The sequence below is a fragment of the Daphnia magna genome, linkage group LG2, assembly GCF_020631705.1.
Source record: "Daphnia magna isolate NIES linkage group LG2, ASM2063170v1.1, whole genome shotgun sequence".
NCBI classification, from domain to species: domain Eukaryota; kingdom Metazoa; phylum Arthropoda; class Branchiopoda; order Diplostraca; family Daphniidae; genus Daphnia; species Daphnia magna.
In genome coordinates, this window is record NC_059183.1 from 4,872,172 (window position 1) to 4,884,358 (window position 12,187).

Below are 12,187 nucleotides of genomic sequence, written 5' to 3' on the forward strand. Positions count from 1 at the left end.
GTCCCTTATTATTCACGCAACATTTTCGATAAACAAGCAAAACCAAGGACGACTGGCGCCAAAAAAAAAAAAAATCATTTTGAAATCATTTTCTCGTTTTTCTCGTTTTTTTTTTTTTTTTTTAATTTCTTACCTAAAATTTCATTTTACTTCATTTCGCCTTTTTCGGAGTTTCTGTTATTTTTATCTCTTCGATTCCCCCCCCCCATCTTCTTCTATTTTTATGATTGTTTCTCTTCCTCCCTAACCAGCAGTTCGTGTTTTCTTATATAGGTGCATATTTTCTATTCCTCCTCCTCTTCTTTTTTTCTTTTCTTTTGGCTGTTTTATATTTTTCACGAGGCGCGACCTTGATTGAATCAACAGATTTCCTTCTTTTTATGTTATTTCGTTGTATATAAAGACATAGCGCGCCCGATAACGTTCCACTAGTTGTTCCTCTATAGCCATTGCTGGTGGCGCAAGCGTTTTCTCTTCATTTACATAAAGCCATTTTGTCCCCTCTCTTTGCACACACACACACACGGGCAGAACCTTTAGCTATTTCTCTGTGTGTACGTTGGCCAGAGAGAAAACAATTCCACGTCGTCGCTCGTAAAAGGCTAATTTTTTTCTTCTTCTTCTTCTTCTCTTAATAAGACGGATTGGAAGGAATAGTTTGAACAAGAAGTAGCCAGCTGAATATGGGCAATCGACTAAAGCACAGTACCGTATTTATATATATATATATAAATACCTTGTCCTAACTCTCTCTCTTTCCCTGTGGGGCATCAAAGGATTTTCGTTGTGTCATCGTCTAAAAAAGAGTTAGAGAGAAAACTGATCACCGTCCGCCATTTTGATTTTATTCAACACAAAAATTCAGGAAGGGAAAATTAGCCAGCAAAATAACAACAAAAGAACATGGAAGAGCCGCTTGATTATCTTTTTTTCTCCGTTTGTTTGTTGCTGCTCCGAGGATGTAACGCCATCAAAAGATGGCACAGACGATTGGGAAAGAAGATTGTGTTTCTTCGCTAAGCAAGTCATAACCCTCCTCAAACGTAAACGAGCAAAGCACCGTTGAACCCCGAAGTTATAGGCTCGTATTCGATATATAGACATCGATAACTATTTCTTTTTCTTTGTGCTCCATATGGAATGGAATTGGGGATAAAAGAGGAGCTTTCATTTCTCTTCACACACACACACAGTTCACTCTCTCCAAGTTCTGTTCGTCCCTTCTTTTCGCATTGCCATTTTTTCCCATCAATAAAGCTTTTATGAACGCGCCTATTTATGACGTCTGGGCACGACGGGAATGCAAGATTTTTATTTTTTTTTTCAAAGTCCAGCGCATTATAAGACGATGGCAGGAAATCGATCGATTTCATAGAGTGGGCAAAACAATGCAGAGCTAGGAAGAAAAAAAAACAACGTTGCCAATGGATTTTTAAAGAGACCGATTGTGTAGTACGTAATAACAAATGAAAAAAAAAAAAATGCAAGAGCCGTGAAAATGTTTGCGAAAGCTTTTTTCGGTCCATTTATAGAGGAGCCAGAGATCATTTGATGATCGATAGCAGCGGATACGTCTGGAATTCCATGTAAAGAGAAGTCGGAGAAGGAGGACACAATGAAAAACAAAACAAAAAACAAACAAAATTCAAAATAAATAGCCAAGAAAAAAGAAAAATAATAATAAAAGGCAATGATTTCCGTGTGACGATTTCAAGAGAGACGATGAGCCGGAGCTTGCAGTGTGTGTGTAACATGATATATTAATGCGTTTGTTTCTTCGTTTCTTTTGGCTGGATGGACATGGGGATGCTGAATTAAAAAAAAAAAAAACAACGTATAAAAACGTTGGACGGTTACAAAACAGCGCAAGACGGACAAGGTCAAGACCAGCAACAAGAAGCACAAGCACTCGGACGGCAGTTATTCTGACAGTTCCAGCAGTTTCATCCGACAGGTGAGTGACCTCCTCTCCTAAAACCAAAAATAAAATACAAAAAAAAATTCCTTTTTTTTAAGCTTTGCTGATTCTTTATAACATCTACCTTTGCCCTCCCTATCGCAGGCCTCTTGTTTCTATTTTTTTTTTGCTCAATGCGGATGCGCTAAAAGAAAACAAACAAAAATAAAATAAGAAAATTCCTTATCGATATCGAATGACTTGCTCCCCTCCTCCTATCTCACCTGAAGATGTGGATAAATAAAAAAAAAGGTATTTTCATTTTTTATATAATGTAAGAATCACACAAGTGAGACGGGGTGGACATAATCAAAGAGATGAGAATAAAAAAAAAAGAAGAAAAAGGCTGGAAGGCGTCCGGCGCATTCCAATCTTCATTCCCCCTATTCTTTTTATTTTATTTTTAAAGCATAATTCCTTTTATATTCATCCCCTTCTATACCAGAAATGTTTAACGCTTTCTCAACTATATACCCCCCTCATTTTTTAAAAAAGAAAATATTTAATTCTACATATTGGGTATATAAAGAGGAAGAACTTAGTGTATTTCTATTGTGTGTCTCGTGTTATCTGTCTCGTCCATCCGCATCACGTCGCTGCGACCCTGATCTCTTCGGTCGCCTATTTTTCTTTCCCAAAAAAAAAAGGGACAAATTTCTATTTTCTTTGACAAAAATAAAAATAAATAAAAAGAATGAAACGAACATATACGCAGCGATAGAGAGAAAGAGACTCTGTATTATTTGTGTCTGTCCTTTTTCTTTTTTGTTCTTCGGTGGTGTTCATTGCGTATGCAAACGGTGTAAGCACAAGAGTCCAGCCGACTGTACAAGTAACATTAGTCGAGCTCTGTGTGCTCGGTTCAAGTGGCCAGCAGCCGCCCTCAGGTATAATTGTGAGCGCAGCATTTCTTTCCTATTAAAAACGCACACACACAAAAAAGAAATTTAAAACTAAATCGCTACAAGGAAAAGGGAGGAATCAGGACCTCTCTCACCCTACGCCACAAATCTTTTTGCATAAACCCAACAACAACAAACAAAAAGAATTTAAAACAGATCTATAAAAATCTCTTCCCAAATCTACGCACACACACACACATATATATATATAAATACGCGCGCAATAACATTTAGATTTATACATCAATATAAATGTAGTGCTAGTAGTATATATGGTGGTAGTTAGAGCGTTCCTGCCTTCTTCTATGTATTCTATTCAGAAAGGGGAACATATATAAATATATTTTTCCTTTCAATATTTTTAAAACAGCAACAAAAACGATGCCGTTTGGTGGTGGATAATCAGACCATCAAAAAGGGTGGGGTTACGTCGAGAAAGAGGGGGGGAAAAGAAGTTCCGAAAATGCGTGTTTATTTTATAAAAAAATGAGAGAATTCAACAAGTGGCCAATGGCTGGGCCGCCATTGAGCAGCACCCAATATAATAGCCATACTACATATTGTGCGTGTGTGTGTGTGTATATACACATGCTATAGAATTATTTACATATGGATTGATGCGCAACATGTTGTACGTGTCATACAATTTTTGAAAAATACATTTTCCTTATTTGAGTACCCGATTTTTTGAAGACGAAAAGAACAACATTCGTCATTGACGCAACTAATGTTTATTTGTTTATATGCGTTCTTTTTCGATGGGAGGCACAAACAGGGAGTGGAAACTAAAACGTATAGAATGGGCAAGACAGAAAGAGAAAAAAAAAACGAGTTCAAAGTCACAAACGGATCTTTTTTCGACCTATTTGACCTCCCTTTCCCTGCTTTTAAATACAACAAGTACGTCGTGTATATAAAAATCACGCATATATAAAATCCAGCGGAAAACGGACGAGAAAAACAACAAATGTACTCCATTTAAATTAAAACACCAATCGTTTATTTAATATCTTCTAAGAGAAAATGTATAACATCTCCTTCAATGGCTTTAACTCATATGTGGGTTCTGCCATTCGTAAGCTATATATTTAGACTTTATGCAGATGAATGATTTCTCTTTTTATCGGAAAATGTTCTACCAGTCAGCCGACACACCCCTCTGTGTAAATACAAATAGTCAAACTGGACACTCACAAACATGTCAGGGCCAATAAATAACGAGGTCACGCGCTTCGGCGCTGTGTAAAACGTTCGCCCCAAAAGTCTGTCAATGAATCGGATTTCATTGTCCTCTCCCTATTGCGTTTTGTTTTGATCAAACCAAACCCCGGAAAAATTGTTCTTGTTGCACAGGCTGACAGTTTTGTCTATATACGTAAACAAACGCGAGGACAACGTGACTGTCTGCAACGTTGGATGCGTGACGACCTTGCGCAACAAGTTTCCGAAAGGACATTCTTCGTACTTGTCTCTAATGTTTATATATACGAGTGATATTTGTTGATGTGGCACCTCTGGCCAACGGAAAGATCGGGACAAACGCGTTGTCACGAAAAAATCACACGATTTCACGCAGATGGTAATCCTTAAAAAAATCAAAATCAAAAATGAACAAGCAAATGGTGATAAATGATTTTTCAGGTCAAAGGGTCAATGGATCATTAATATTCATTTATTTTATTTGATTCGGGTGTTGTGCTGACAAGTTGACAAAAAAAAAATGTTTTCCGTTGCGCTCACAATCGTCCGGTCAAACAACAAAACATTTCCTATTTTTCCTCAAAACAGTTCGATATCTTCGAGCTTCATCAATCACGACTGGTGACAATGGCCGTCCATACCATGCGCCCAAAATCTTTGCTGGCAAATGCACACGGCATATTTCGAGGATGAAGGGAATCATTTGGTCACTTAGCATTTGTTTGTCGAAAACAAATGACGACGCTTTCAAATGGAGAAATGGCGTGATCGTATGTCTTTAGGCTTCTCCAAATTCTGTTTGAAATAATACATGTACAGGAAGAAAACCAGTTTGGTTGAGCTGTTGTTTGCGTTTCAGCAAAGAGATCCTACACGTTTATTGAAGAGGCTGGCCATTTGCGCTTTCCGTACGTCGCTCACGCGCTGTTGCCAAGTATCGATTGTTATCTCCTATTCCTCGGCGTTTTGTTTTATCCATTGCTTTCATTTCAATTCGATATCTTATATTTAATTATCATTTGTCTATTTTTAATCCAACATTTTCAAGCAAAAAAAAAGAACTGCCAGAAGGTTAAAAGATTTTTGTTTTTGTTACGGAGGGTGGAAAAAAGAGATGGAGATTAACCTGATTTGCTGGTTTTTTTTTTCTTTTCCTTAACTGCGTGCGTGTGTCTACCGAAGGAATTTGTCATTGCCTTAAAAAGAGACGAAGAAAACGATGGTACCCAAAACAACGATGGTACGACCAAACTCTCCATCGTGTCGTCTCTTATGCAGAGGAGCTATAAAGAAGAGGGGGGAACCTTTAGGACGAAGACAGAAAGACCAAGATAAAAAGCGACTAAAGAAGTTGAGGCTAAAGAAGAGCCACACCATCACTATACGTACTATTATAAAAGATATGCGGCCAACAGCGCAATGATCTCTGAAGTCACACACATCGAAAATAACATTACGATTGGAAGAAGAAGGAGGAATTCTAGAGAGAAGAGAGATAGAGAGCGCAACAAGCAAGTCCACTTGTTTCTCTTTTCGGGATACAGAGAAGAACGATGGAGAGGAAGGGGGATTTCATTTCAATAGAGTGGACCTTTTGGTTTTGCCTTCTTGTTTGTTTGTAACAAATGACCATCTGGTTAAGGTTTTTAGCTGATGGTTTGTAGGTTTCTTTATTTCTATCTTTGGTGGCGGTGATACTCCCGAAAACAATCCCGATGGCTTTGAACTTGCCCTTACAATATACAAGACACCATAACCCGTTGGCTTTATATGGTCAAATGACCCCCTCTCGCTCTGCCCATCGCAGGAAACAAATAAAACATATATATAAAGACAGTTGACCTTCGCTCTTATAAATGTATATAGACTCTTCTTTCTTATTCGGCTGTTGTTGCTCTGTCTGTTGGTCTCTTCTTTCTCATTTGGATTATTTGGTCTTCGCGTTGTTTTGCCTGACTTTCTTGATTCTCGTTATCGTTGGGAAATATATGCAAAGTGGAATGAGGATGACAACGTTGCTTTAATCATAATTGATCTGATTGATTACAGACCCGAAAATGAGAAACAAAACAAAAACAGGGGAGACAACATGTACTGGAACCAACAAAATATCGAACAGAATCACGTACTAGAATTTTAAAAAAGACATTTAATAAATATGAATATGAATTTGCATGAGAAAAATGTTGTACGAACTCTGGAACTCAATAACCTCTTTGGATGACGGGTACAGTCTCATGTCTGGACACTTGAAAAAAGAAAAATTTTAATTTGACGAAATAGAAAACCCGAACCAGTTTCGCGTTTCACCTCAGACGTTATGAGATGTTGGCTTGATTAGTCATGACGTCGATGGTGTATAGAAAAAGAGAACCAAGACAACGTGAAATATAAAGCGATTCTACAGCAGCATTTTGGCATGACCCCCATAGAATGGTATACAGCACCATAAATGTAGTCCTCTGGTTGAATAATAATTATACAAAGGAAGACGAACACTAGCGTGCTCAGCAAATAGAACACAAACAATCTAATAATTCGAGCCCTTCCTAGCTACTTTACATTCTCACCCGTAGAGTGTTTGTATATATATATATATATCTATACAGACTACAGTGGGTTATATACACGCTGCTGAGAGAGCGTGAAATGTTATGCTGCTGTTAGACGAGACGATTGATTAACATCGGAATTAGGAGATGGTCCCCGGCCGTCTTCTGTTTGGGGTCCATCTAAGAAATCTTTTTTTTTGGGGGGGTTTCATTTGCGAGCCAAACGTAAAATGTTTACAGACACACACACACATGAAAAAAGTCAAATTTGTTGAGAGTCGGTCACACACACGCGTGAATATAGTGAGCAAAGCGGATGGCTCACGCCACCAGAAATAGACACACACATACACGCGGGAGTCACACACACCACACAAAAGTCTTAAAGGAACGAGCCTATATGTGCGCGCTTATCCATTTTCAACGAAATGCTGCGTATATACAGTATATTTTCTTGTTTCTTTTATTTAGAAAGAAAAAGGAAATCAGGTCATGTGTATTGCTTTTTGTTTTGAGCGTGCTTGCGTCACGTACGTGAATATTACACGCATGCAAAATGTTGCATTTATTTTTCCCTTTGGCCAAGAGCAAAAGAAAAATGTAGTGCTCCACTTAGAACACACACTGTCGTTTGTGTCTAGAAAATAAACGTGGTGTGTGTGTGTGTGTGTATACTTTATATAGTCATGTTGTTATACCCTCCGTCAAGGTCCCCCCGTGTTCTCAGAAGAACTCCTTCTCCCGCTGCAATAATCATATTATTATTGATGGCGATGATTATCATTTTCAAATAAATCACGTCGTCGTCGTGTCGTATCAAAAAAAAAATATTAATCCAACAAAAATAAAAGAAAAAGAAAACATTTCGGTATAATATTTAAAGAGAGAAACAAAAGATTTAATGGGGATGGTAATATTCTCTGTCATCATCACGCCAGTTGCGAGCGTGACCGAGCAAAACAATTCGGCCTTTTTCTTTTTTTTTCTCTTTATACACGTTAAATAGTGCACTACACACTGCACGCTAACACAACAATTCATGCGATATTGTACTGCGAATCCATTACGTCAATCAGTTTCTTTTTTTCTTATAGAACGGCACAGAATTAAAGTGAGGCTTCTTTTTTTTTTTTCTTAATCCGATCATCGCTGTAGGGGTCCACCATCAGCTCCCGTCGAGACGATGACACGACCGTCCATTTCCGAAGGAGATATACGAAAACGCTGTTGAAAGGGGGAGGAGGAGGAAAAAATGAAGACATATTGTCGCTATGGGTGTATACATACACCTGTTTGTTTGTAATATAATAACACGAGAAAGGAGGGAGAGGACGTCAAGTTATTACACGTCATTTAAAAAGCGATGGCGAAGCGTTTCTTTTTAAAACGTACCGAGACGTGCGCACGCATTCCATTGTTTCTTTTTAAAAAAATGAGTTGAAACAATTCATAACAAACTGTTTAATCGTTAATAGCACCGTATGCCGTTGAATAAGATGAATAATTTTTAAAGCTAATCAATAAATAAAAAGGTGTGATTATTCTTTAAATGATACGCCCATTTTAAACCCAAAGCAAAATGGATCAGCGGTACAGAATAATTTTAAATTTAAAAAAAAAGAAAATGAAATAAGAAAAGAAAAGAAAAAAACTCGGCTGGAGACACTCGAAGCGACAAAGCGCGCACCAAGTCATTAAAATAGCTCAACGCATGCAGTCCTTTTCTAACCGTTAAAACAAAAAAAAATATATAAAAAATAAAATATCTATCGCTATCTACATAGACTCACAGAGAGGGTATTATATAAGATGTAGATATAAATACATATATAGATGCGTTGCTGCTGCCTTTTTTTTTCCGTTGATATCTGATGAAGGGAAAAGTCGTCGGAATATAGAGGAGGAAGGAAAAGATGGTCTAACAAATTCCCTGGGTCTCTTTTTTCTCTTATTTTTTAACGCATATAAATATCTACGGCCCGATAACACACACACACACACAAAGAAAATAAGCTTTAAGAAACTTGAGGGGTCCGGTGCGGTTCATCGAACATGGGTCCCGTGTACAACACACAGAGAGGGGGGACAAAAACAAAACAAAAATCTATTTTTCTCTCTCTCTCTACCTTTTACGGCAATCATTAATTCCTTAACTTTCATCCCTCCGATTTTTTGTTGTGTGTTTTTCCCTTTTTTTTTTTTTTTTAAATGAAAAAAAAAAAAAAAAGCTTTGCGTGTTTGTGTATACGTGGCCAGTGTGTACACACTATCTATATTGGAGAAGAGGGCCAGCATGTCTTTCTGGTTAGATGCTTCCAACTTTTGCGTGTTTTTATTTATTTATTTATTTTTTTGTCCCAAAGAAGAGAAGAAAAAAAAGAAGACAATAATCTTTTATCAGTCGGAGGGAATCACAGAGACAAAAAAAAAAAAAGAGGAGAATAGAAGGTCGTGTACGCACAAAACGCACGAGGATGTGAGAGAGTTTCAACCAATAGGCCGTTAGCGCGGGCAAAAATGTTTAAAATTCATTTCTCTAAAATTCAGGAAATGATATATATTTTTTTTAAATAGTTTTTGTTGATTGATTACCATTTGTTGATGGTTAAATCAAATTTTCGCACAGGAAATGGCCAGACGATATACAGCCCAGCCACAGCAAAAAGGAGAAACATGGGGGCATTGGGGCCGGAGTTTCTTGTAGCGCGAAATTCGAAAACCGATGCCATTGTGCGATATACGACGCCACTCTAGTCTGCGCCCAGTCGTTGTTATAACTACGCAGCGCAAAAAAAAAAAAAAATAAAAGAAAAGACGGGCATCTCTCTGTTCCACACACGTACGACGAGGTTCCATTCTCCCCTCCTCCTTCAACTTTGGAGTGTAGGGAGGAAGAAGAAAAAGAAAAACAAACTTTGGTTGTAAGTGCGGAAAAAGGACAACGGATGGATGGACAGAGGGACGGACAGTTTGAAACTGATGGTCCTGATTGTAGGAAAAGAGCGTAACAACCTTCACAGGTGAAGCAAAAGAGGGGAGGAAAAGCCAATGGTTTGGACCCATTTTTCTCCGGTGGAGGCAGAAAACAAGTTAAGAAGGGAAACGAAACAAAAAAGAAATTGTTTTAAGTCTTTGCTATATACACACAACACGGAGAGGAAATGCTATATTATATGTTAAAATCTAAATAAGAGTATGTGCGACCTCTGAGGTATATAAGGAAGAAACTTGTTTGTCTTTTAATGATTTTTCCAGTGAGATAAGAAGAGTCAAATAGTCACACAAGACCTGGTCTTCAAGCTCGGCACAAATAATAAGGGGGCTGTCGGGTGGTGTGTGAAGGTGGCGAGAGAATTATACACACAGGGACATTTATTTTATTTATTATTTTTTTTTTTTTAAATAAAAACCAAGAAGGAAAAAATAAAAGGCGATAGGAAGCCATCTGGATTATTTGAATCAATGAATTTATTTTTTTTTTTTTTGTTTTTTGAAAGTTGCTCTCAAGGAAAAAAAAAATTTGAATAAGAAATGAGGGGGGAAAAGAAGAAGGGAATGAATCAAGTCTTTGAGAGGGTCATTGAAGGGAATATATCTTTAAAGGCTCATCACATATACGTACACACCAAAAAAAAAAGCCCTTGATATAAAAAACAAAAAAATCCGGACGTGCGCGGGATGTGAGTAATGTCCGTTTTCGAAGCAACAGCTACACACCATAGCTATACCACTGGGTATATATAATACTATAACAACAACAAGCAAAAGGAGCGGCCGTGTGCACGTGGAGTCGATTAGAGAGACGCGACGAAAAGCCTTTTTTTTTTCTATCCTCCCATTTAAATAAGAAAACTTCTGATGCGACCAGAACTTTGGGTCCATATCTATTTCTGGTTATTGGCCAGTGCTGCCACCGCTTCATTCAAAAAACCATGAAAAAAAAAACGACGGAGCAAAAAAATAAAAGGAAACTATTTGAGCTGTTGCCTTCAATTAAGTTTGATATACAACCAATCGTCGAGACGAGGCGGATGCGAGTCGAGTGCAATCCATCAGCAGCGTCTTTTATATGCGAACTCGGTGATGCTTTTCTCCGTGAAAGAGGCTGCAGACTTTGCGCCGACTAGCAGCAATTGTTGCCGTTGTGTTTATTGATGCAATCGAGAGCTAAAAACGAATTTGTTTTCCTCAGTTGAAATGTATAAAAAATAAAAAAATAAAATAAAAGATAGTAGATAGGTCGGCTCATGTAGGCAAAGAGTTATTTATTGTCAATGAGAGAACCGAGTTGCCTATATCTCTATTTCTCTATCCCGAACGAAAATATCGTGTCTGTTAGGGCGCAGCTTTTTCTTCTTGTTAAGTGTGTGTGTGTGTGTGTGTGTATGGCGCAATCGACTCCAGTTTATAGAGGCCAGCACTAATCAACCGTTTCCTTTCGTGTATATATAACCCAATCAACTTTTAGTTTTTGCTCTCTCTCTCTTTTTTAGCCTATCCCATTTGTTTGTTTTTTTCTCTCCTTCCATCACGGACTTGCGCTTTACACTTTGCCGGGAAAGTAATGTATAGACGAAAAGAAATAAATAAATAAATAATAAATATTGAACAAGTGTAAAATATCCCGTCATGGTGACACCAATTCACAGCCGCTTTCGATCAAATCACTCGATTTACAAAAGATTTCATTTTTTTTTTTTTTTTTTTCAAATAGAAAATGTTCGAATGTTTGTCGAGTGTCGCCGTCTGGAGGCGTGAATAATAATAAAAAACAAAACAGTATTTTTGATTTAGCTTCTGGGGGGAATAAAGAACCAAAACAGCTCCGCCCTAATTGGAAATCGAATTTCAACTTCATTTAGCCGTTGATCAAATGCGATGACAACACAGCACGTTATAATTGTGGCGATATTACACTACATAAAAAGAAAATGAAAAACAAAAAAAATGTCCGAACACTCCCCTCGAGACAAAAAGGAGGGGGGGATTCGTGTTCAACATTCCTTCGTGTAATTAAATATCGTAAAACAATGTCTGCCGCAAGAGGGACTACAAAACGCCCTAAGGCAAATTGGTTGCGTACGTGCATTTAAATATATATATTAAAAAAAATGGCAGATAATGAAACAATTAAAAATCTTGTTGACCCCCTGTCCTAAAACGCCCTGCAGCTTCAATGAACCAACTTGGCATCGACGCATTTTAATTTTTTTGTATTTTTGAGGGGCTTGCATTTAAGGATCGATGGGGAAAACTACTTTCCTCCTTACGCAATGTTCACGCACGCAATAAATCGGATCGAGTGCCCGTTATAAAGCCAGAAAACAAAAACATGCGGGTCGTATACATCAGACATTGTTTTCTTGCCAAATGAGGAAATAAGAAACAAGGAAAACATTTAAAGTTATACACATACACATTTCTGGGCTTGCGCTGTGCATACGTTTAATGATCGAATTGAAACAGTCGTCAAGTATTTGAAATTCCCACGATACGCAGACATCTGATTTAGCGAATAATTTCAAAAAGGCAAAGAAATTTGAATGTTTGTGTGCTGTTGTTATAGCCGCGGGTAT

At 37.7% G+C, this 12,187-nt stretch overlaps 1 protein-coding gene and 1 long non-coding RNA gene across 2 annotated transcripts in view; one reads left to right on the plus strand and one right to left on the minus strand.

The window, feature by feature from the left end:
- Positions 1-12,187, plus strand: part of LOC116917604 (voltage-dependent L-type calcium channel subunit beta-1) — a 47,037-nt gene that overhangs the window by 1,227 nt on the left and 33,623 nt on the right. Inside the window, exon 2 of the mRNA XM_032923139.2 lies at positions 1,865-1,954. Coding sequence (XP_032779030.2) covers positions 1,865-1,954 — 90 coding nt within the window. The remainder of the gene's footprint in view (positions 1-1,864; positions 1,955-12,187) is intronic.
- LOC123469785 lies at positions 8,943-9,701 on the minus strand. Its single transcript, XR_006643147.1, has 2 exons — positions 9,204-9,701; positions 8,943-9,147 (listed from the first exon to the last, which is right to left on the minus strand). It is a non-coding gene; the product is annotated as an uncharacterized LOC123469785 (long non-coding RNA).